General features: G+C 34.3%; 2 protein-coding genes across 2 annotated transcripts in view; both read right to left on the reverse strand.

Annotated features, from left to right (window-relative positions):
• Nucleotides 1-14,121, reverse strand: part of LOC145329246 (uncharacterized) — a 36,154-nt gene extending 22,033 nt beyond the window's left edge. The window contains exons 1-2 of the mRNA XM_080173296.1: nucleotides 13,985-14,121; nucleotides 12,929-13,026 (exon numbers count right to left, since the gene is read on the reverse strand). Coding sequence (XP_080029422.1) covers nucleotides 12,929-13,026; nucleotides 13,985-14,104 — 218 coding nt within the window. The 5' untranslated portion in view covers nucleotides 14,105-14,121. The remainder of the gene's footprint in view (nucleotides 1-12,928; nucleotides 13,027-13,984) is intronic.
• A 1,078-nt stretch (nucleotides 14,122-15,199) lies between these two features.
• The window catches only part of LOC145330399 (uncharacterized), a 123,269-nt gene continuing 112,250 nt past the window's right edge, over nucleotides 15,200-26,218 (reverse strand). Inside the window, exons 22-24 of the mRNA XM_080175037.1 lie at nucleotides 16,484-16,598; nucleotides 15,750-15,812; nucleotides 15,200-15,294 (exon numbers count right to left, since the gene is read on the reverse strand). Coding sequence (XP_080031163.1) covers nucleotides 15,200-15,294; nucleotides 15,750-15,812; nucleotides 16,484-16,598 — 273 coding nt within the window. The remainder of the gene's footprint in view (nucleotides 15,295-15,749; nucleotides 15,813-16,483; nucleotides 16,599-26,218) is intronic.

The following is a 26,218-nucleotide window of genomic DNA, read 5'->3' on the forward strand; positions in this document are numbered from 1 at the left end:
GCAGGGGAGGGAAGTGAGTAAGGGCGAGCCTGTGCCACATGCACTTCAGCCCCATGCCACTGGGCATGCTTTGGACAAGGGAAGGGAGCACTTGGGGCTAGGGGAGCCGACACCCAGGCAAGTGCCAGTCGCTTGCCAGTCTGTCATTGGGGAGGGTATCGGGGTGCCCCGGCCGCCTAAAGATAACGCTCAATGGAAACTTGTATCTAGCCAGGAGCAACCCAGCCGTGTCCAGTCCCAAGAAGCAGCCGTGACCAGAGCTGAAGATCCCCAGCCGCGTGTACGAGGTAGATGGTTGCCTGGAAGCCTCTCCCATTGGTGGATGGTCCTGTGGGGCCTCCTGCTGGCAGCCGTGTGGCCTACAACCAGCTACGTCCTAGTGGGATGGGACTGTGCCAACCCCACCCATGTCACATCCTACAATAAAGAAAAGATGTGTAACACGGAGCCCCTACACCAGGAGGTGCCCCTGGGCCATGAAGTACACGTCCTGCAGCAAGTCAAGGTGAGGGAAACCACCGGGTACAGTTGTCAGCTCACCGTGTCCCAGTGGACATTCAGGTGTGGGGTATGGGGTCACCTCAAGGTGACCTCGGTCCCCACCCTCATGAGGCCAACCAAGATAGACCCAGAAGCGTGCCGAGACCTGGCCAGGAACCGAGTCTACACGCTGCCAGGCAAGACCCAGCCACTGACGTTCCAGCTGAACCATCCCCTGTTCTTCACCATCGACATGGTGGGCGCCCTCGTCAACAGCCCCGAGGGGGTGGGTTGCGAAGGGGAGGACGTCCACTTCGAGGGCCAGCTATACCGCAATGAATTAGTGCTCCAGGAGCGACGGCTGCTGGTCAAGGAAGAGACCTATGTGGTGGAGGATGGACGGGTGGAGTCCCAGTCTGACCACCTGACCCTAGAGTGTCCCCATTCTGAGCTGTCCTGCATCACTGGGGAAGCAACCTACGTGTGGGACCACCTGGGGAGAGATTGCCCCTTGAGGCTGATCCGCAGCCTCCAGCCCAGCCTGGTGATGGATGCATATCTGGTTGACCATCAGGCCCAGTTTTTCATCAACATGACCAACCCCACCTCGATTGTGAACTGCGACTTCGAGGCCCACGCCACCAACCATCCAGCGTTGTTCGTGGCAGCTGACCCAGCCGCGGCTGCGCTGCCCAGAGTGTCGGCCAGGGATGTTGACGTTCCCCTTCAAGCCCAAATACATGCAGGTTATATTGGGTTTACCCTGGAAACGCGCATGAAAAGCACCACAGCAGAAGAAGTAGCGGCCAACTGCTGGAAGCTCCAGCAACTAGACCCGGCCCACCCGGTGCGTGTCCAGGGGAGCACGTTCTCGGTACTGAGGGGAGACATCCTGCTGCAGCTGACCTGCCAACGCCATAAATACGTTGTCCGCGAACACAAGGAGTGTTGGGACAAAGTGCCAGTAGAGCCCACAGGTTTTGTAGACGCTGTGACACGGGTATATAGTGAACACGCCACCAAGATCCCCTGCTCCTCCACCTACCCCCTGACTGTGCACGCGGAGGAAGGCTGGATAGAGTTAACCCCCGCTCCTAAGAAAAGGCCACCCCCGCTGGATACGCCTAAGCAATTGTTGACAGAGCCCTTAGATGACTTCAGTTCAGGGGGCTTGTATTCGCAGGCTGAGTTGAACGACTGGCAACAACTGCTGGCGTTCCCAGCATACAAGAGTGCCATGCTGACCGGCCTATCCTATGGCTCCTGCGTTCAGCAAGGCAGCTGTTCGGCCACAGGAGACCATGGGATAGTGTCCTACAACATTGACCGACTGGCGGAGGAAGGAGAGGCAGCCCTGGATGTCTGGGCTGGATTTAGACAAGCCATCCACGAGTGGGGAGATGGCGCAGCCATACTGTGTTTGCTGTTGTTGATCCTCAAACTGCTGGGGGACCTAACCATCATTTCCCTGGCAGCAGCACAAGGAGGAGTCCGGGCAGCCCTGAATGCGATATCACAAGTGTTCCTGTACCATCCAGCTTTGTATAGGAAAGCGCTGGCTAGAGCCAGGCTCAACCATGCCAAGTCCCGGGACTTTTCAGTGGACTGGGATGCCATTCCCATCGGCCGGGAAGCAGCCGAGGAAATGGTGTCTATGAAATCAACTGACAGCGGGCATGACCGCCCAGGTAGGCCAGGACCGCCCTCTGGCAGACCCCGCGGCCCCTCAGGAGGACAGGCCGCTGCTCAGACGATCAACCTGGCGGCCAGCGCCCCAGCCGCTGCCAACAACAACCAGCAGGCCCCACTGCTGACCGTTCCAGCAACAACTGCGCCACCAGCAAACCTGATACCTGCCGGCGCTGACCAACGTGTCCAACCCAAGCCGGCCTCTGCCTTCTATCCCACATTGGGAGCCCATCAACCCTAAGAAGACACTCACCACTAGGATTCCATTGAATCATTATCGTTTGTATATATATCTTAGCCCTAAGGAGCGGACCGAAGGCCTCAACCACTGTCGGAAGTCTGGTAGGGAAATCATCTCCCAGCCTTCCGAGGGGAGAGTTGTGGTATTCGGCAACCGTGAGCCATGCCTATGGCACCCCTGATCTAGGGTTCGGTGGAGGGTCAATGGCCCTCCCCCGAGTCCTGGGGAAGGGGTCTAGCGACCCCCTCCCTATGCTTAAAATTAATGATTGAATCTGTCATGTTTATTATGGTTAACTGTATTCTTAATTCTCCCCCACCCTTTTCAGGGATGGGGGATCATTATTGCCCAAACTGACCATTGTATATGTATTATGATGCTTTTATGTTATGATTATTTATTCCTATCCATGTAATTATTGTTTGTTGTATATAGCTTTAGTATCTTTTAAACCTTCAATAAAGTGACAACTGAAATAGATGTTGATCATTATCTAGTGAATGCTAGAGAAGCGTAGCTTCTCTATAGTAAGGTGTCCACGTCTGTCACACTGCCGTAATCTAATTGAACTCTGGTGTCTGCCATTTATCCTCGGTGGATACCACATTATCATTGCTCTGAAAACTTAACACCCATATATGGATAATTAATATAGAATATACGTGGATATATTGACAGTTGAAATTTTTTTGTCAATTTAGCTTGCAAATATCGACCTGATTTATTAGTTAGTTCGGTAATGAAGTAGCGGGGAGAATGTGGTAAAGGAATATGATTGGGTGTCTCGTTATTTTAGCCAGTTCCTAGAATTAATTTTTCAGAGTACGGAGACTTAATTTGCGACACCTGCCATACTCGACGAGGGTGACGTAATAATGAGTGGCTCTCATGAGATAGCGGGTCAAGCCATGATGTGCTTGAACGTGGAGCTTGATATCGATAGTGTGTCTACAAAAGTGTCTCAGTTTACAGCCATGACTACTTAGGCCCAAAACTCTAAAAAAACTATAGCTAATAAATCAATTAATCAAGTACATAAAAATCTGTTGCAACATCCAAGTAATTATATATCGATTTGATATACATTGTGCAAATACAATAAGTTCTTTACAATAAACTTTACTTAACCCAGAGTCTGCATAGAGGCTTAATATTGACATAATGGGATGCAGCAGCTAATTCATCCACCTTCATTCATTTGTCCTTGACCAATATACCATTAAAGTGCTTGCCAGGAATAAAGGGATAGGTTAATGGAGAATTTAATGGATTTGTACAGATTTAATTTTTGGTTCTTTTTGCTTCTCCGGGTATGGTCCCATTCGTGGCAACGCACCTTAAGGGGTGATTCTTCGTATTTTTCTCAGTACCTTTTCTCCTATTTCTAGCCCCCTGTGGGGCAATCACCTAACCCAATATAACCTAACCTAACCTAAAATAACTTATATAAAGCCATTTTATGCAATACGACGAATCGCCCCTTAAGGGGCGTTGTCACGAAAGGGACTGTTCCCGCTTCTCCCAGCAGGCATTTTTTAATAGCGAAGCTACTCTATAATTTAAAAAATGTCCATCTTTTTGTATGACTATATGTCTGAAACGTTTTGGGAGAAAAATGATTTTCTAGGCTCCTATAAAAGATAGAAGATTGAAACTTTTTGTTGACGTTCCCATTATTATGAAGCATAATTAAGTACAAAACATATATAGCGGTCAGTCTGCTTTTATTTTTCACAGGCGATTTTCTCCGCATCTATAAAAGTTAGAAGGCTGAAACTTTAGAACTTACTTTGTCCGTTTGTCCATTTCATAATAGATTTTGTGCTTCGCTACTTATGGATGTTGTCATCCTTGTTTGTAATAAAATCAACCTATATTTCAGAAAATGATACACCGAAAAACTTATCTCCCATTGGCTAATCCCTGCAAGTCCTATTGACATCCGCAAATAAAGTTTTGCAAGAGAACAATATATTTGCATTGTGGTGCAATAAGATTATAATTTGGTGGGAAAATACTTTTTATTTTCTTCAACAATTTATGTTTATTATACTTCATGTATTTTATATTTTTAAAAGTGAAGCTTTTCTATAATTATGTTCGATCCGTCCGTCAGTCCGTAACGGTTTTTTTCGTTTATTTAGGCATGTTATGATTTTTCTATCGATTTCAAACTTTGCATGACGATTCCTGTAGTTAGTTACTATTTAGAAAGCGTAGCAACTTTATAATCGTTACCACAATGTCCGTATGTCCATTTTAAATATGTTTATTTTTAACTTTTGCAAATTTTTATGTGATATAATTATTGATTGATCTGATTTTTCAAATGCTGATTTCTAGGACAACAAAGTACAATGTTATTAGTAGAGCATCTCTATAACCAACTCCTAAAATGTAAATATGTCCTTAAAAATAACCCTATATTAGCGTAGTTTTCAACAAATTTACTTAAATTTTGTCTCGACTTTTAACCATTTATATTCTGATTATTCAGTTCTGACACTCTACAAGTGTTAAAGTTTGTGTATCCTACCGTTTCAGAGCTTCGCTTTTATGGATGTTGTCATCCTTGCTACTTTAAAAATAATGCTATAATGTAATTTTTAAGTTTTAAATATGATCATTAAGTAGCTTTTTTTTAAAATTATATCCCAGTGAAATAAATTTTGTTATATTAGGAAACATTAATAATTAAGGGAATATTTTTATAGAGCAAATTAAATATTTCCTTTGTTTAAATGAAAAATTAATATACACTTACACTAATTTTAGTTTTAATCAATTTTGCATTGATATGAATATTTTTATCCTTGTTTCGAACCTTTGATTTGATGCAAGAAAAAGTGAATGTTGTGAAAAAAAAACTTTATTATTGGTAATAGAATATGATTGAATACTTTTCTATGTGCTAATATTTCCATTAGGTTGCCACAAGAAACACTTTACTGGATTAGATTAGTATAGTGTACGTTGCAAATAATTTTTACCCCAATTCTGAGGAGAAGGCAGCATAAAATATTATCATTAATTGTAAAATAAAGACAAAAACCTTATGGTGGGGAGGTGGGTTTATTTCCTCCCCTCGGAAAAGGGTTAAAGACAAAAATAGAAACGGCATAAAAGGCTATTATATTAATCATTATATAAAAGTAACGGGATTTATATCTGTTTGTGAAGATGATTAAAGTCCCTCCACAGATTATGACGTCATACAATAGAATAGCCAGCATAAATTATACCATTTGTCAATTACAATGTATACTGGCCTCTTATTGGCTATTATATCTTATGACGTCATAATCCGTAGAGGGACTTTAATCATCTTCCTGTCTGTTTAAACGTTAAATATGGGTTTTTAAAATTAATCATTTTACAAACATTAAAACAATAAAAATTCCTAAATATCTTTATTAGAAATCAGGAAATATTTCTTGTAACAATTTTTCATTTCTAGGGTTTTGCACTTCTTTTTAGTGCACTTTACTTTTAGAAAAGATAAAAGTTGTTTCATTGAACGTTGGTAAGTTCATATTTCTAGACACAAGTCACATGAGAAATAATAACTAAAATTATTCATTCCATTGCAAAAAACGCGATATTCAGTTTGTTTAAATATTCAATTAATTAGGTTTTTTCAAGAATTTCATGTGTGTGAAAATTTTTTGAGCGTGGGAACCATTTAATTTTCATTTAAATGATACATATGTTTTTCATTTAATTTCATTTTTAGGACCCGTGGGAACTTTTTTTTAGTGTGGGAACCATTTAATTTTCATTGAATTTCATTTTTTGCAAGTGTGGGAAAAAACGGGAGAAAGAATATGTTTTAGTATAAAGAAATGTTCTATCAGTTTCAAACCTTTTCCATTCGATAGATCATACTGACTTTGGAAAAACTGTCAGACCGATTTTTGAAATTCAATCTGTGAAAAAAGATATTCAAGTTTTAATTTTTTGTTTTGAAAATATTATTTTACATGTATTGACGCCATCTTGGATTATGATAATTTTTTTTTGTTAGAAGATTTTTTTTCTAAAATATTTTTAAAAAATTAACTTTTTACAATAAAAAAATCTTTGAACTTAAATTGACCAATAATTCAAAGATTTTTTCTCTTTGATTTGGAAGATTTTTTATGATTTTTATTTTTAATGTCAAATAAAAACACAACAGTGAAAAAAATGAAAATTAAATGAAAAAACGTTTTATGATTTTATTCAAGAAATTATTTGCTAACATCACCTTTTTTGTTGCAATAGAATGTTATTTAAGCAAACAAAATTTAGCATAAATGGATATTTAAATCCCTCGGTATTAAATGATGAGCTAACGCTCGATCATTTAATACCTTGGGATTTAAATATCCATTTATGCTAAATTTTGTTTGCTTAAATAACTCATTTCATTTTCTAAAGCTGCAATAAGCTTTATTTATCACTAGCGGCTATGCCCCCTACAGGCCTCTAAGAGCACTTGAATTCGATAAGATTTAAAAAGAAAAAGTAAAAAACAACTTAGGCATGTAAATTTTTTGGGCGATTTTCTTGAGAGGGTGATGGTAACCTCCCATAGGACCTATAAGAAGCTACCATGTAAAGGAAAACCATATCGGTTCAGCAGTTAGTGAGATTCTGCGGTACAAACAAACACACAAATATACAGACATTCTGTTACTTTATTATAACGATTACATTTTTAATTAATCTTTTTAATGTCATAAAATACTTTTACAGAATAAAATAATGAAATGTATAGTATTTTAAACTATATCTCATTCACTATTGATTTTATGTGTGGGTTATACAATGTGAAAAATAAAGGAGTGCTCAAAATCGCCTGCAATGAAAAAATAGAAATGTTATTTTTGCTTGTTTACTAAAATCATGGGCTGCTATTCAGCCAATTAATTCCTATTGAAATTGCCGCAAAATGTAATATTTTGTTGGGGTAAAGTTGGCGTATAGCTTGTTTTTTTCTCGTAACTAAAGAAAAAAAGAGAAGGGGCTTGAGGGGAAAATTTCCTTTAGAATTGTTTGTCAGAATCACATTCCCTTTTCCCTGACTAAAATAGTCATAATAATTATTAATAAAACGTTTTTATGATTGTAAAAACTGGTCAAGGATTTACAAAAAGTAAAAAAAAAACAGTATGTTTTTAATGGACTTACGGACATTCTGGTAACGATAATAGAGTTGCTGCGCTTTCTAAGATGTACCTAACTGAAATGGGAATCAGAATACAAAGTTAGAAATAGATAGGACAATCATAGCCTGTTTAAACTGATACGTACGGACCTATCCTAATTATAAAAAAGCTTTGCTTTTAATAATGTTAAAAGTGTATGCTATTTTATGATATCTTAATATATTTGTAGGTTTGTGGCAACGCCAATGTGTGTATTTGATTTGTCTAGGTTTCAACTAGAGATAAAGGATCATGTAAAATGATATATAACTATTTAAATTGAGAAATATGTGAATTAGTATATGGTCAAAATGCACTTCAGACAACCAACCCTTTGATTACTCGACCTTTGAATGGCATTCCTAATTGTGCAATGAGCATGGTAATGAATGAGGCCCTTGTTTGAGCCCTAAAAATACCTAATAGTCTAACTATTTTTGTCGTGAACCTGACACAGTAGCAGTAGGAACCATTTTAACGTCCTTAGTTGTGACAAGGTGTTGGAATAAGATTCACTTTACTGACAACGAGCGGATACACTCTGTGTTATGCCACGTCACAGTCGGCGGGTTGTCCTTATTGCACACCTTTTCTATTGAAGTTCTAATTATGCATGGTAATTAATTAGGCCTGTTATGGGCCAAGACATTCCCCTTAATATAACATTTTGTCGTGAACTTGGCTTAGTAGCGATAGGAACCATTTTTAACGTCTTTAGTTGTGACAAGATTCGAACCTATCACGAGCGGATACGCTTTTGTTACACCGGAGTCGGCAGGTTGTCCTTATACCTTACCTATTCCTTTCCCCCTGTGGTGACCTGACCTGATTGTGTGTTTTGGCCAAATTTTAAATTAGAGATTACACAAAATACAAAATATATATATTCATTGTTCGGTGCTAGATACCATTTATAGGAGATCAGACTCCATTTTGGCCAAGAAAGGAGAAGCAAATGACTGTAAAATTCACCAAAAAAAATATTTGCCAAAAAGACAAAAAATTCAAAATTGAAAAAAATATTTCTAAGAGGATAATACCCACTTACACAAAGTAGTTTTATTGTTGCGCCTAGGCTCAGAACTTAACAAAAGACAACTAGGAATTTAACTTTATTTCATCAGCTAAAAATTCTACACAAAATTGATAGAACTAAGCATAATAGAACACAAAATGCATTATTAACATCTTTTAAGTATAGAGATAATCTACAGAAATAATATCTAAATCAGCTAATAGAGAAAAGTGAAGGTATATTTCTGACATCTTGTTGGTTGAAATTGTGTACAGATTTTGGTAGGAAAGGGAATGATTTTTTATTCCGTTGTACAGTGTGTTTTTTTTATGAGCACTTTTTTGAAAGCAATTTTACCCCACTTATAGTTATCAGAATTTAATGATTAATGGCTTATTTTCTTCGTTTTTTAAGGGAAATTATGAAACAACAAAAAAATTACAGTTTTTGTTAAAAAAGTACAGTAAAGTTGAAAATTAAAAACTTAGGTGTCAACATCTAAAAATGGTTTTAGCGCATTTTTCTTATGTTCAAATATTCTACCTTTTGCAAGAATGGCTGCAAAACGCTTCAAAGTTGAGATATAGAGCTATAAATTTATACAGATACTATTGGGGATATGTACTAGAATAGGTCAAAGTTTGAAGGCCATATCTCAATTAGGGAGAAAGTACTGGCCCCCCAAAGTCGACTACTGAAAATCAAATTTTGAGCATAAGAAAAATGCGCTAAAACCATTTTTAGATGTTGTCACCTAAGTTTTTAATTTTCAACTTTACTGTACTTTTTCAACAAAAACTGTAATTTTTTTTGGTTGTTTCATAATTTCCCTTAAAAAACGAAGAAAATAAGCCATTAATCATTAAATTCTGATAACTATAAGTGGGGTAAAATTGCTTTCAAAAAAGTGCTCATAAAAAAAAACACACTGTATAATGAGTAAGCTATAAATAGTCACATTATGTGGGAATCACATGACAAAACATACAATAAGTTAGCTATAAATAGTCAAATTCTTTAAAATTAAGTTATCTTTCTAGAAATTATATTATCAAAATTTTGTCCTCTGAATACTTAATAAACAAAGGTGTTTGTCTGCTATAGGAACCATTTCTAGTTTGGCGAATTTTGGGGTGAAATGGACCATCTATATATATTATGTCTATTCATAGAAGTTAGTAGCTGGCCTGATTCAATTATAGAATTGATAGATATTAAATATCAAGAATAGATATAATAGACATTGAAATAAATAAATAGAGAAATAGGGCAGAACCATGGATAAAGGATGCAAGATTTTTAAGCCTGCGAAAGGGAAAAATTAACAGAATCTGCAATCATCAAACATCATTTTATTCAACAATTCAACTAAACCATGTCATATTTGTTTTAGATGAGTATTTTCAAACTATTTTTTTCATCATTTATCGGCGTATTCCTTAAAAGTGCCTTGTTGAACACAGAAACCTCTGCTTTTTAAACACTAGAGGGTATTATACGATTATTTTATGTAGGTTAGGTAATATGGGGTACTTGGTAGCCCCACGGTGATTATAATCATAAAAAACGGCATTGCTTTTTTTCAATTTTTTTCAATAAAAAGAGGGAAGGGTTTTTGCTTGACAAGCTTTTGAGGCAAAGCACAAATTTTTATCTTAAGTCTATTACTTATGCAACAAGTTTACTAATAAGCAAACTATTTTTTGTTACAATTTAATCTGATCCCCATATCCCCAAATAGAATTAAGTTTAGCTATAAATATCTAAAATTAAATCCTTGTGCAACAATTTACATTAAATATATATCTATTTCAATTCTGCATTCCAATAAAACAGTAAGTTTTTTTAGTAAATAATCTAATTGATAAAAAGCTTCTGATTTTAAACATAGATTTTTTTTATCTACTATTAAAGGTATACGGATACCTATTGTTAGATAGAGTTTTTTTTTTAATTTGTCCAACGATTGTTAAAAGAAGAAACTTATCCAGTCAATTCTATGTTGACAAATAAAAATAAGAAAATATCAAAACAAAACTCAATGTAAAAGGTTGTGGGCTAGAAATAAATGGCGAAGCCACCACAATATTGATAAATAAATAAAATAAATTTCTGCCTAAAAATTTGCAATAATGTGTAAACATATTTTGCGCTATTCCTTCTAGCCAGATGCTGGAATGCATAAAGAGGTAAACATTAACGTTTTTTTATTTCCCTAATATATCCTGACTTCAGGGAGAAAGGGATAACAAAAAAAAATAAAAATCATATATCTTTTAAATTATGTTAAATGTATCTAACATGAAACTGTAATAATGTCTACTTAAAACATAAGCTTGTAAATGATTGAGGTGTTTTAGATTGGTTTTAAACTATTTTTAATTTGCAACTCCACCCTCTCTATATCAATGCTCCTAGAGACTAAGCTAGTCAAACTACCTACGAAAATAATGCAAATTTTTAAAGAAAAAATTTGAAGTAAAAAAAGTTTATAGTTTACAAGCGGCTCCGCCCCTAGCCTCTAGGGTCTCTGCCCCAAGAAACTAGCCTAAAACCACCACAGGACCAGTTTTTATATTCCCTGAAGAATAAAACCATATCGGTTCAGCGGTTATTGAGATCTTAAGCTTAACACAGACTGACATGGTTCTACTTTGTATTATGGATAATATTTTTTTTATATTTATTTCGAACCCCTTTTTCCTGCTGTGCCTCCTGCATAAGTAGATTATATGGGTCAAGCTGTTTTGCTTAAATTGAATCTGATTTTGCATCTGCACTAAGATAAACATGTCTACAGACATATCACAGGTTAGTGGAACTAATAAGTATATAAGAATAGATGTATAACCTTAGACAACTACCTGGATCAAGTGATTAGGATCTTTTTCGTCTGCTAGCTTATTGCTTTCTACTCTTTTGTAGCGACTTGGCTGTGTTAATATTTCCGACGCTATTGGCTGATATTTAAAGGCACAATTGAAAGTCGGCACATGGTCCCCACCCCGTGAACCCTTCCCCCTCTATTTTTTTGCTTTAATGCTTTACTTTACAAACATATTTGTTTTATATGTCCAGTCTATCCTTAGTTATGTCCATCCATTCTTTTAAATGTAAATCTTTCCACTTTAATAATATATCTAGCAGATACGCCCCTAGAGCCCTCGAGTCAACCCTCCCAGAACCCGGTATTAGTGTCGGACTGATTATGACGTAACAAAAAAAAATTAGCCAATGAGAGGACATTATTGACCAATGGTAAAATTCATAGTAGCCTCTCATTGGCTAATTTTTTTTGTTACGTCATAATCAGTCCGACACTAATACCGGGTTCACCCTCCCACTTTAATTTTAATTTTGGTGGTGGATATTTTTTTTCTGTGGGGCTCAATTCTCATAGAGGGTGATTGCTACCTTACTTAAAATAATTACTTAAACCTTTCAAGAACCTTACAGAAGCTATAACGTAAACCAGTTCATCAATTAAAAAGATACAGATAGACATTTTGTTACTTTTATACAAGGATTACAGCTTGGTAGCAGCCTATATTAAGTCTGGTCCTATATACTGTGGAATTGCTAAAAAATGTGCGAAAGAAAAATGTTAAACAAAATATTATATTGTTTATTTGGTAGCAGCTACACACTATGAAAACAATTGTTGGCTACTGCTGCAAAATTTGCAAATTCAAGCAGCAATTTTCTATTAATGCTGATTTGGTTCAATCATTGGCGGCTGTCTTGTAATAAATTTTCGAATCTTTTGTTTATATATTGTATGTATGTATATACATATATGCCTATCTGTTCATTCATTTATTCATCTACTATTTAGTATTTATCAACCTGCCCCAACTAAAGGTTCAAAGTTGAGCACAAATTTAAGTTATTATAGGGGTACTTTAACCTACTTAGGCACGCTTTAGCTAATTCAACGTTTTTTTTTATGCAAAATACATATTTTTATAATAATATGATATTTTTTTTGTAAATTGATTAAAAACATATATTGATGTTAAGGTTAAAATAATTTTTAAAAAATATTTTAACTAGCACACAAAAAGCAAATTTTGCATATATACCTCTAGTTATGGTCAACAAAATTACCCTCTATCCAGATTGATATACCTCCAATTATAGTCAACAAAATTAACCTCTTTAAGCAGATCAAATTATTGATGGACAAAGCTTCTTTGTAAAATCAATTCAATATTAAATATAACCCCCAAAAGTATTTAAACACATATAAAATAATTACTTCAGAAGGCATTGCAATTTAGAGGTCATTGAGCTTCCTTTCTGTTAAAACCTCACCTTTTATTATTGTGATGTTTATGTGTGGTATAGCTACATTGTGGACAGTCACAGTCTGACAACAGGAACTCCAAGCTTCCCACGGATACATTCTCAACCTGGACAATAAATGTATAAGTATAGATATGTATATAATTCAGAAAACGATCTGACACAAGTGGCGTAGACCCTTTTCGACTGCTGGCAAATTGCTTTCTGTTCTTTAGAAGGGACTCTGCTGTGTTTATATATCCTATGTATTAGCTGATTTTTAGAGGGACAAACTGACTCAGCAATCTGACGTCATAAAAATGAGGGAGATGAGAGGAGAAGTGGGAAAGAAAACCCATGAAAAAAGAGATGGATAATCACTCATTTTCATAACGGATCACTTGGCTGATTTTTTTTAGTCACTTTGTCTCTCTACGTTGATTTCAAAGAAGACCCAATACAAAATCGGGACAGGGTCCCCACTCCGTGGGAAGAGTTATATATAGCTTGTGCCGCCTCTATTCTTTTACTTTAATGCCAGAACGAGTAAATTGCTTTTTTCACGGAGCTCTACATACACACACACACAAATCACCAATTATAGGCCAGTATACATTACACCATTGGTCAATTACAATAATTATGGTAAACTGCTTCTTTAAATATATCTTATGCTCTATTCCTTCGGCAAAAACCAAAAGACATTACCTTAGAGAAACTGACTCTTAAAAATTAATGGCTTTTTTTTAGAAACAGTACTATATGGTTTTCAATAGTACGTTTGTGCGCAAAAACAATGTTCCAATTGTATTATCATGCATCTTACATAACTACAAGAATTTTAAAAAATATATTTCCTATCATAAGGTGGCTTCCTGTATTTGGTAGATCAAAACTACATAAATCATGGCTGGGCAGCTGCGCATCAAGCCTCAGGAAAATCAACAATTTAATAATCTAGAAGAATATAAAGCATCCAAACTGGTATAAATTTGCGGCTTGGTCGCGGCTGACGCGCCGTATGACGAGCACTGAAATAAATCCTCCCCTCCCAACCCCACCAAAAAAAGTTCAATGTCTAGTTACCATTCGTTTATGATTTTTCTCATTCTTTCGTAAACTTTCTTCCTGGCTTTTAAGCAAGGCTTGGTTCATATGAATAACTTGTTCTTGTTCTTTCAATATTCTCTGTTGTTGTCCTATCATCTCGTTTATTTCATGCAGCCTTGTGGTATAAATACTTAAAAATCTTTTTTTATGCATTTATTAAATTTTGATTTGTTAGACTAGCATATAAAAAAGTAGTAAGGTTTTTTTTTGTCTGTAAGTTTCGACAAATGCAGTACCGATTGAGTTCTCCATGTTCACTTGGGTCCCGGAGTTTTTTTTTGATATTTGATTGTAAGTTTTTGAATGGTTTTAGGCAATTTTTGCCTTTCCCTAGCCCTTTAATTACAATCCCTTTATATGCTAGGGGCACAGCCGCTAGCCATATAAATAGAAAAATAATAATTATTTAATAGGGTTTATGTATAATAATTTAAGTCTACTCAAAGAAACAGTGAATTAATATTTTAAGTTTTATTCCTTGAATTCATATGTTCAATTTCCAAAGAACTTGTACTTAGATTATCATCGTCCTGATTTGGTAAAAAGATATAACAGTTATTTCTCGCATCGTATTATAAACAGCTTTCCGCGGATATAAAATGTACAGTTAAAATATTAAAACCAGTTTTTTGCCCAAAGAAGCCGAAAGACATAATTTTTCAGTATGGATGAGAAGCGGTTCTGTTCAACCGGATATTAATCGGTTTCAAAGCGATACGGTAAGAGTTATTTCTTTCATCGTATTATAAACCGCTTTCCGCGGATATAGAATGTACAATTTTAAGATTAAAACCAGTTTTTTTAGCCCCGAGGTGCCGAATTTTTATATTCGTAGAAAGCTGGTTATAATATGATGTTTTTTCGTATGGATGATAACCGGTTCCTATCCACCGGATTCGAATGAATATGAGAAATAATATTATTATCATTTTTTATGGTTGATTTTTCTCTATACGGCGGTGTTTTTATACACCCACACTGAAATAGATAAAAAGAAAAATCTCTAATTTTAAGTTGCTATCGAGATCTTAAGCTTCATTTGTAAAAACGGTCAGACTTACGGACTGGCCGATAGACATTATTCTACTTAGTATTAAAGATAAAATTAATAATGTTGTACAAAATATACGATTGTGGAGGATTTTTCAAAACAAAAATTAGAAGATTTTTTTTTACTTTCATATTTTTATACTATCTTTTTTCCTGATTATCAGCTGTATTTTGCTCATCCTCCTGTTTTTCAGATGTCTCTTCATTTTCAGAGTTATCCTTTTCTTTATCTGTTTCTGGTTTAGTGTCTTCAGTAGGATTCTCATCACTTTCATTTGTTGATTTCCCCTGATTTTTTTTTAAAATAATAGATTTGTCAAACCAAAATAAATAGGGGAGGGGGGGGGGGGGGGATAACGCCTAATAAATCGTACTTAATTTTTATCAAATTGGCATGCGAAGTTTAAAATCAATAGGACAATTGAAACAACGAAAAGAGATAACTGTTGCCAAGCCAAAATGAACAGCTAAAATTTAAGAAAAGGGTATTACCCATAATAAATCGTACCTAACTTTTAAAGGAATCATCATGCAAAGTTTGAAATCAATAAGACAATTTTAACATGTCTACATTTAATATTCTTTAGGGATCTACTGCAGTTCACGGTATAATATTGCTGGTAACGAATATTGCCAAAAATCTATGAATTTCAAAGGCTAGATATTTGGTCGAAATAAATAAATATATTACTTTCCTGAGCCTGTAATGATTTGGTACTTGTAGCTGTAGCTGGGTTTAATATTTCATTTGATTCTATTTTAGTGGTATTTATTTAGATAAAATAAAACCAATCATTAAAATAAAGAAACATGATGTATTTCTGTATGTCTGTTTGTAAAAAAGTAACTGTTGAACCGATTTGGTTCTCCTTCACAATGTAGCTTCTTATGGATATAAGGAAGATTTATAATTATTTTGGCGGAGGGTACCAACGCCTCTAGAAAAAAAACCCTTACCCCACAAAAAAATATTTTTTTCTTTTTTAAAAATTTTAAATATAGGAATTGGAGAGGGAGGTGACATCTGCCACCCTCCAGAAGACCCTTTTGAGGCCTCTAGGGACAAAGTAACTAGTAACTAGTATACTTAAATTTAAATTTAAAGTTAATTTAAACATCCCCCTCCCCTCTGCTGATTTTTGTCCTTTGCTAAAAAATCCCTATCAATTTAGTTTTAACATCCAGCTAAACTATAAGATTGATCATAATATTTTTTTTTTTAATTTTCCTTTACAAGCAACATCTTCTGCCTTTATTTCTTTATTTTTTTTCTTATCTTTTAAGTTTTAATATGTGAATTAAATTAATATGATTTATGTCATTTAGACTGAAGAGGGTGCAATGTTCACCGAAATATATTTTAATAAATAACTAAGAAGTATCAAAGACTTTTTTACTCAGTGAATTTATCATAAAAATAAACACCTTTAGAAAGCCTTTTTAGTTTGAAATTTTCTTGTTCAAGGTGGGTCAACTTTTCTCGATACTTTGCCTCCAAATTTTGTATCTCCAATTTTGCTGTGTGCTCTTGCAGCTCCATCTGAAAGAAATAAGGGTTAGGTTCAGTAAAGATAATAAATAAACAATCGGGGTCAACAAAATAGGAGTATATTCCATATTTTTTAAATTTAATATCTGTAAATAACTGTCTAAATGCTAAAATAACCATTCTAACACTCCTCCTAATTTGATTTATTCAGCTGGTTAAAATGCGGTTTTTAACTGTTCTAAAAACACATTTATTGTGTGAATTTGTACAAACATTGGCACCATGGAGCCAACGAAATAGAATCTTTATATACGTATCAGCAGACAACTAATGTACCGGCTATTAAGTTATGAAATTCAAAGACACCCTGATTGAATTTGATTGAAAAATGGTTGATTTTTTAAACACTTTGACCCGCTACAAGTCAAAGACACCTATACTTTTGCCCAGAGTCTGCTATTCAGCCAATTAATTTCATTTGAAATTGCCAAAAATTAAATATTTTGTTGGAGTAAATGTTTTTTGTGTGTAACTGAAAGCGAAGTGGGTAAGAAGGGGAGAAAAAAGGGGTTTGAGGGGAAACTTTCACTTGGGAGTGTTTGTCAGAATCACATTCCTTTTTCTCTGACTTTTGCCTTACAGTTTGTTTGACTACTGAAAATTTATTCTATTCTAAAGAGGATAAAAAGAAGTAAATTTTGCATGAAACAAGATTACAGACAATTTTAGACAATTTACAGATAAGAACAAGAATTATAATATTCATAGATTTTTTAGCAAGTTTTACAAAAACTTTTTTAGTATGTCCATATTTCTTATAGAAATAATTTTTTTACAACTGTCTGCAAAAGATATAAATATGAAAACATATACATATGTATTAACTGTAAAATGTTTCATGATTTCAACCAATTTTCTTGATTTATGACTGACCACTTAACACTTGCTTTTTCAATCATTTGGCTGGGCTTTATTGCTTGTTGATGTTGTCATACTTGTTAAGATTTTATTAACTGACAAAAAAAACAATCAATTATTTCTAAAAGGAGAGAAAATTATAATCTAACTTATGTATGAAGTAATTTTTCCGATCTTCCAACTAAAAAAGCCAAAAGATTTAATTTATCAATGTTAACATAGTAGCAAATAGAAATAGTAGCTCATAAAAAAGACATGTGACGTCATAAAATGAATGATTATCCATCTCTTTTTTAGGTTTTTTATCCAATTATCTTACCTCCCTAATTTATATGACGTCACATTGAGCGACTTTTACATATACATGTATTGATTTATAGTTTTTAAATTCTGGAAATAATCAGAAAATGTATATAAACAAGGATGACAACATCCATAAGTAGCGAAGCACAAAAAATTGTGGATGGGAATACGTAGAAGTAGATTTAAAGTGTATTTATTAAAATCAAGAATAGATTTATTGGAGAAAATAAACACGAAACCTTGTTTTATTTTGTACGGTTAAAGTAAATTACATACTAGATGCACATAACAATGGGGGGAAAAAATTTGAAACTGTTAATGCAAAAAAGTTTTAAAATTGGACCAAAAATACCAAAGATATGGGGAAATATGTCAAACATATAAAAATAGCCAAAAACCTGCTAAAAGGCAGTTTGGCCGCCATTGTTTCTTTTCTTAAAACACCAGAAATTTAATGTTAATATCTTTAACTGAAAAATTTTTGTAAATTGGACTATAAACACCAAAGATGTGGGTAAAATTTGTGATAAATACAAAAATAGCTAAAAACCTGCAAAAAGGCAGTCTGACAGTCATTGTTGTTTTCTTCAAATGACAGGAAATTTAATTTTGATATCTTTAACTGAAAAAATTTCGAAAATCGGACCATAAACACCAAAGATATGGGGAAAAATGTGAAAAATATAAAAATAGCCAAAAACCTGCAAAAAGGCAGTCTGACCGTCATTGTTGTTTTCTTCAAATGACGGGAAATTTAATTTTGATATCTTTAACTGAAAAATTTTTGAAAATCGGACCATAAACACCAAAGATATGGGGAAAATTTGGAAAATATAAAAAATAGCCTAAAACCTGCTAAAAAGCAGTCCGACCGCCATTGATGTTTTATAGTTAATTGTGCTCCTTAATGATGGGAATGTTGTCAAAAAATTTCAGCTCTCTATCTTTTATAGGAGCCGAGAAAATCACGTTTCCCCCAATTCATTAATTACGGACGGACGGCCAGACGGACGGACGGACGGACAGACGGACGGACGGACGGACATTGTAAATTATAGAGTAGCTTCGCTACTAAAAATACAAACGAGCCTTAAAAAAAACAAAACGTGATAGATTTATGTTAAGTAAATGCAAGTGCCAGCAACGCAATTTTTAGGAAGTCAGACTGACGTACAAAGATAATAATAGAACTGGAGAAATGTTGAAGAGGTCAGTGAGGTATAAAAAGATATTAACCATTTACATATGTACCTACAAAATTCAAATTACATATTTTATTCAAGTGTATTAAAAGATCACAATCCTTGTATAAAAAAGATGTTTTCTGTGTAGGACATTATCTATATACAAAGTAGAACGATGCCTGTCTGTCCGTCTGTATACTTTGATATAAAGTAGTAATATTTTTTGTCTCAAGCTAAATATATCGAAAATTTGTGGTCTGAAATATTTTTACTTTTTAGGAAAGAACTATAAATGTGCTAGTATGGTTTCAGGCTATTTTTCTTATCCTTTTTTCCTAGAGGTTAGGGGTGAATCAACTAGTCCTATTATATAAAAGAGTATGGCTTTTATTTGTCTGAAGCTTAGGATTCCAAAAGCTTCTGAACCGATTGCGTTCTACATTTAAGAGAAACATCACATTGGTCCTTGGATGGTTTTAGGCCATTTTTTCCCCCTTTCCCTACTTTTTGAATACAGACCCCATAGATGTAAGGGGACCAACTAGGTTTCTTATAAAGTGAAGGGGCAATGATACAGGAGAAGGAATTTTTTTCTTCGATTTTTACAAGTTTACACTATAAATTGTCAGCTATAATATTATGTGATAATGTTATAAATATTGTAATAGCCATAATGTGTTTAATGTGCAATTTAGATCATCATCTTATGGCAAGCTAGTAAATAGTTGAAAATTAATATAATATCATAAACAGAAGCGTGCAAGAGGGATGTAGATAAGTCCCCTTTAAGTAAACCCCGCTAAAACAGCCCAGAGGAGTGTTAGGTTTAAAAGTCGCATCCCCATTAAATAAAATATGAGTATGTGTAGGGACATAGTCACCCCCTCCCCCCCCCCAAAAAAAAAAAAAAAAGTTGTATTTTTAATTATTGTTGTGTGTTACACTCCCATATATCTCGATTTTTTAGGGGTGTTAGATTTTTTTATCTTAGATATAAATATGTGAAATTTATTAATTCTTTGAAATATACAAGTGATATAATTTTAGCGTAACTAAACAATGATTTACAAAATAGAGCGCGGCTTGACAAAACGCATGAAAATGTTATCGTTGATAATACTTGAAGCAATTTGGTTAAAGATCTCTGGAACTAAATTATGCTCACACAAAAATTTACATTTCTGCGTAATAACTCACGATAAAAAATTCTTTAACCCTTACAGATCGGGGGGGGGGTCATATTGACCCCCCCCTCTAGTTTTTTTAATGTCATTTTTTTTGTAGGTAAGATGTAGAGCTGTGACTTCATGACTTTTTAAGTTTAGTAATTATGCGTCGGCAGGAGTTGATTTTATTAGGATATCTCGTCTGTGTCGGTCGTGGTGTCCGGTCAAAGTCGGTTGGGTAGCACCAAAATTTAAAAAAAATTCTAAATAAATCTTAATTTCTACATTATGACTTTTGTGTATAAGGTAGAAACCTAAATTTTTTTGGTGAATACTGAGATATCAATGACCTTATGAGAAAAGTGGTGTTATGACCGTTTGACCACACCCTGACCGACTTTATGACCGATTTTTGTCCGGCTTTTACTACAGACATATATCATGAATATCGTGGCTTCTATTACAGCTAAAGACCTATAAATTTTTTTGATGAATTCTTGAGCAACAATAAACAGATAAGAATATTAATTGGCGCCGCCAACCGCCGTTTTACCGCCGTAACCGCCGAAAATGGCGGTTTCCGTTATTTGCCGTTTTTCGGCGATGATCAGAAAAAGTAATTTTTTTGTTATGAAAAATAAAAGTTCGTCCTAAAATTTGATCATCCTAGCTGCAAAATTGGCCGCTCTACAGCTGTTTTAAAATTTAGCGGCTGGCCGCTAAAAAGCGGCTAAGGAGCGGCCTGACTGCTATGACTAGAAAAAGTAATTTTCTCTAAAAATACACATGAACCACCAGAAAAAAATTTTACGTCTTTATCTGTAACAGAAGCCAAGATAGAGGGGGGGGTCAATATGACCCCCCCCCCGATCTATTAAGGTGGGAATAGGGGCCCGATCTGTAAGGGTTAAAAACAAACTTTTTCTTTGTATGTAAGAAACATAAAAGTTATTTGCCTATTTAGAATTAAATGTGAAAAAGGTAGAATGTCAAACATATCATATAATTATAAACTTTAACCATTACCTATGAGAATCTACATTTGAAAGGAGAACCATATCAATCAAGCAGTTATTGAGACCTTTCAGTACAAATACATACACACACACATAGATCCTGTTTGTTTTTTCGTGAACTAGTGACTGCGCCACTAGTATCTAGAGGTATATATTCAAAGGGCAGAAAATAGCTTAACCCCTTCCAGTCGGGCCCCTTGCCGCACCTTAATCGGTCGGGGGGGGGGGGGCGTTCAACGCCCCCCCTTATTATCTCAGTTCCTATTAGAGCTAGAGGACTGAATTTTTTTTGTGCCAGTCCATGGTTTGATAATGAATTTCCGACCTTTTATAAGTCTAAGTCAATTTTCGCTTCCTTCACCCTTTTATTTAACAACCTTTGTTTTTAGGTCTTTTTTTACTTAAAAATTTCAAACGGCTGTAACTTACTTATTTTTGAAGCTACAGGGTGTCCCATGTAAACTGTTTTTTTTTAAACGCTTATTACTCCCTTAATATTTGAGCTATCTTCGTAAAATAAAAAGTATTTGGCAGCAAACTACTGACCATTTAATGATATAGTGATGAAAAATCCGCAAAGTTAACAGAAAAAAATCTACAAGGTAATAAATAACAGGCTGATTTTAGTGAATATAAGACTAATCCACAAGAAAAATATGCCTTATTTAACTTAAAAAGCATCTGGTGGTCAAACGGTGGATCACAGAGACTTATTCCAGACAAATAAGAACTGGCATTGAAGTCTAATTAAAAAATCTGGTATATTTCAGGTTATTGTGTACATTTAAAACGAGCTCACATGAAAAATTAACAAAGAAGATCAATATTATGCCTATTTTTACATATTGTTCACTTATATTACACTTCAGATTCTTGAATATTGAGAATTTCTATATATGCCATGTCAAGATTGTTCTATTTTTGTGCTTAGAAAGTCTGAGCAACCAGCAGTTTGGACCCAAACTAATCTTAAAGTTCACAAAGCAAATACTTTCTTGTGGATTAGTCTTATATTCACTAAAATCAGCCTGTTATTTATTACCTTGTAGATTTTTTTCTGTTAACTTTGCGGATTTTTCATCACTATATCATTAAATGGTCAGTAGTTTGCTGCCAAATACTTTTTATTTTACGAAGATAACTCAAATATTAAGGGAGTAATAAGCGTTTTAAAAAAAACAGTTTACGTGGGACACCCTGTAGAAGAAAATTTTTTTTTCCAGAAAATGTTTATTTTTATGTAAATTTTACATTAGAAATATCAAATATAAGTTTCAGCGGCCGCAGCTGTACTTGGCAGCTGCCAGCCGCCGCAGTCGGCTGTCGGCGGAGAAACGGCGGCGGATCTTCATTAAATTTTAATACGTTATGTAGACATGTAAGAAAAGCGTAAGTTTAAAATTTGAAGTCTCTAAGTCAAAAATTACGGCCACAGGAGCCTTTTAAAGATTTCTGGAGACCTGGAGGATCAGGACCTGCAGGATCATACCTGGAACCTGAAAGTGACTTGAACACTTGTATTTTATATAAGGATGTACTACTTGGTATGATAAAATGCTTTGTTTTAGTCAAAAAAATATTTTTGCTCTTTACCTGGATGACCCTGCCAGGTTTGCTGGCATCCTGTGCCCGCCAGGATGGAGATATTCAAAAAATTCCAACTCTCAGTTATGTGTCATACCCATACTTAAAAAGCCAAGCAGTTTGGGCTCTTTATCTTTCACACACAGAAAATGAGATAGAAAAAACCGGATGGGGGGGCGTTCAACGCCCCTCCCCCCCACGACCGTTAAGGGTTAAAACCATCCAAATGCTTAAATATAAAAAAATAGCCTAAAACTATCCCATTACCTATACGAAGCTTCCCTAAACAGGAGAGCTCAATCAGTTTAGTAGTTACAGAGATCTTAAGCCTCAGACAAAAAAACCTTACTACTTTATATAGTAGGATAACATTGTTATTAATCATTAAAAAACTTTGTTTATTCATTTATTCCTTTACCCTTGAAAGCTACTTCAAAGGGCTGAGCAAAATATTTAGAAATGCATTTGATCCTATCAGCTCCAATCAGTAAGTTAAATTCTAGGGTAGATATTGTATATCTGTGTGTCTTTCTATCTAGATTATAAGATATGTGTTATATAAGATATTAGCTATATATCTTTTATCCTTCTACATGTGATCATTTAAGTTTTGATCAATAAGCTGAATTCTAAACTAAAAATAAATTCTTGGGTGTATTTTGTATAGTTTTCTATCTATCTGTATGTCTTTCTATCTAGATTATACATAATAGATTGTAAGATATGTGTTATATAAGATATTAGCTATAAAACTTTTTATCTATCTACAATTGATCATATGAATTTTAATCAATAGGCTAAATTCTTAATTGAAGTTAAATTCTTGAGTAGATATTGTATATTTGTATGTCTTTCTATCTAGATTATAAGATATGTGTTATATAAGATATTAGCTATATAACTTTTTATCTATCTACAATTGATCAAATAAGTTTTGATCAATAAGCAGAATTCTAAACTAAAGTTAAATTCTTGGGTAGATATTGTATAACTTTCTATCTATCTGTATGTCTTTCTATCTAGAAAAACATATATATTATATAAGATTTTATCTATCTACATGTGATAATATGAGTTTTAATCAATAAGCTGAATTCTGAATTAAAGTTAAATTTTTGGGTAGATTTTTAATAATTTCTATCTATCTGTATGTCTTTCAATCTAGATTAAGATATGTTGGCAGTATAACTTTCTATTAATCTATTTATAATTCTATCTACATTTGATAATATGATTTAATCAATAGGTTGAGTTTCTAGGATAGATAGTATGATTGAATATCTTTCTATTTATTTGTAGGTGTATGTATATCTTTCTATCCATCTGCATGTCTTTCTATCTAGATATAGATTATGATATAGAAGCAGTGTATCTTTAATTTCATATATAAGACTATTTATCGTATGAGTTCTAGTTAACAAGATGAATTCTAGGTTATATGGTATGTCTATCAATATATTTTGCATTATCTTTAATTTATAAATCAAAACTAATGAAAAAGTAACATTTTACTAATTATTAATATCAAGTTTATTTTGGTATGGAATATTTTTTTAAAAAACAGCTGTTCCCTTGGCGTCTAGGGTATCTGTATTCGAAGGGGTTGGGTAGTATAGACAAAAAACATGAAACATTTACAGAACTTAAGCTACATACAAAAAAAACCTACTACTTTAAAGATAAAGCTTTGAAACGTCAAAATTCATTAGAAATAAATATTATAAATCTTATAAAAAAGAAAAGGACATTAGAAGAAGAGTAAATCTTCTTTAAACTTTCTAGAGAATTAATTTATGTCTATTTAAAAAAAACATACTTTAGTTTTTCATTTTATAATTGTGCACCTATCATTGTTCTTTTTTGTACAAAGGATGTAACCCAAAAACTTCTTAGAGTTTAAAAAAAAAGATCTATGTGACACATTTACATACATACATAATGTATTTTCTTAATATTACCCTATTCCTGCTATAACCCGCGATCGTGGCTCAACAGGTAGTGCATCTGCTCGACGCCGAGGAGGTGATAGGTTCTAATCTGGGGCCGACTTAACATCAACGTTAAAAATGGTTCCTACTGCTGCTATGTCAGATGTGCGACATAAATAGTAAGAATAGAGGAAATACCTTGGCTCAAAAACAGGCGCAAATCGAACTCACTACCATGCACAGTTAGGATTTCTCTGACAAAGGTCCTGCAATCAAGGTGTTTGTCTGATGGATGTTACTTAACCTAATATCCTTGGGTGTTAGTGTATTGCATCCCATTACAAGTGGATGATGCTCTGGATTCTCTAGATGAACACTTAAATCGAAGGAGAATCCCGCCCTTACGAGGTAATGGTGATAATATTTTTGAATAGATTTGTATTTATCCATGAATATCTGGGTTTGTATGCATTCAATATTGGTTTCTAAATATTGCATAAGTAGAAGGCATAACATCTTTTACATATTGAGGCAAAATTGATAAGTTTTGGACATATAAGATAAAAAAGTTAACTGGACAAAGTGTCTCAAATATAAGCCATGTGATGTTATAAAAATGAGGGAGATGAGAGGAGAAGTGGGAAAGAAACCCCATAAAAAAGAGATTGATAATCACACAATTTTATGACGTCAAATGGCTGATTTTTGAGACACTTTGTTCATTTACAATAAAGGCTTTTGTGGCCTTTTCTTTGGTTCCGGCTTTTAGTTATTTTCTTGGATATGACACAATAAGAAAACCCTATTTCAATAATATATCGTTTAGATGTTAGTTTTATCCACTCTATCTGTAACGCTGTTTTTAAAGTAATATATCCCCTAAAAATGCAGGTGTGAGTTTGACAGTAGAACTGTTTTTATGACAGTAAATCACTGTATTTATGACAGTATTATCACTGTATTTTTGCTAGTGGTAAATCTGCCATGTACCCAAACTCTTAGATTTGTAAACTATGCCTAACTTGATATTTAAACCTTTTTTAAACTATGAAATTACAAATTTTGTTTCATTATAAATTTGACTGTTTTAGTATTTTGGCTAAACTGTGAAAGCGTAATTTGTAACAGTATGTTTTCAATGAGCTGCAGTATGTCTATCTATCTATCAATTTATCTATCCATCTTTTTACATTTCATTTCATTTACTTTTTTTTTATTTTTTCATCAACTTATGCATTTCTTGAGGAAAGGAATTATTTTATTTTTTATTGACATATACCTGTCTCCCTGTTTAGTAGTACTGCATAGCCATGCACTAAATATTTACAGCACCTTCAAAATGTTCGCAAAATGCGTCAAAATAAAAAAAAATCGTCCAATAATATCTAAGTATTTGGTCCTAAGTAATAATGTAGTCAGGCGTAACTAGGGCCAGTTCAAGCTCCAGGTTCAAGCACAGTATGATTTGACAAGTCTCTTGGGAGCTGCTCATTATTACCTCACTCTCGCCGAGTACGTTAGGAGTCCAAAACTAAGTCATTAAAGAATAACACCCTCCAAAGAGAAGCTTCT

This window comes from Acartia tonsa, chromosome 10, assembly GCF_053477335.1.
Source record: "Acartia tonsa isolate MP-2025a chromosome 10, ASM5347733v1, whole genome shotgun sequence".
Classification (NCBI taxonomy): domain Eukaryota; kingdom Metazoa; phylum Arthropoda; class Copepoda; order Calanoida; family Acartiidae; genus Acartia; species Acartia tonsa.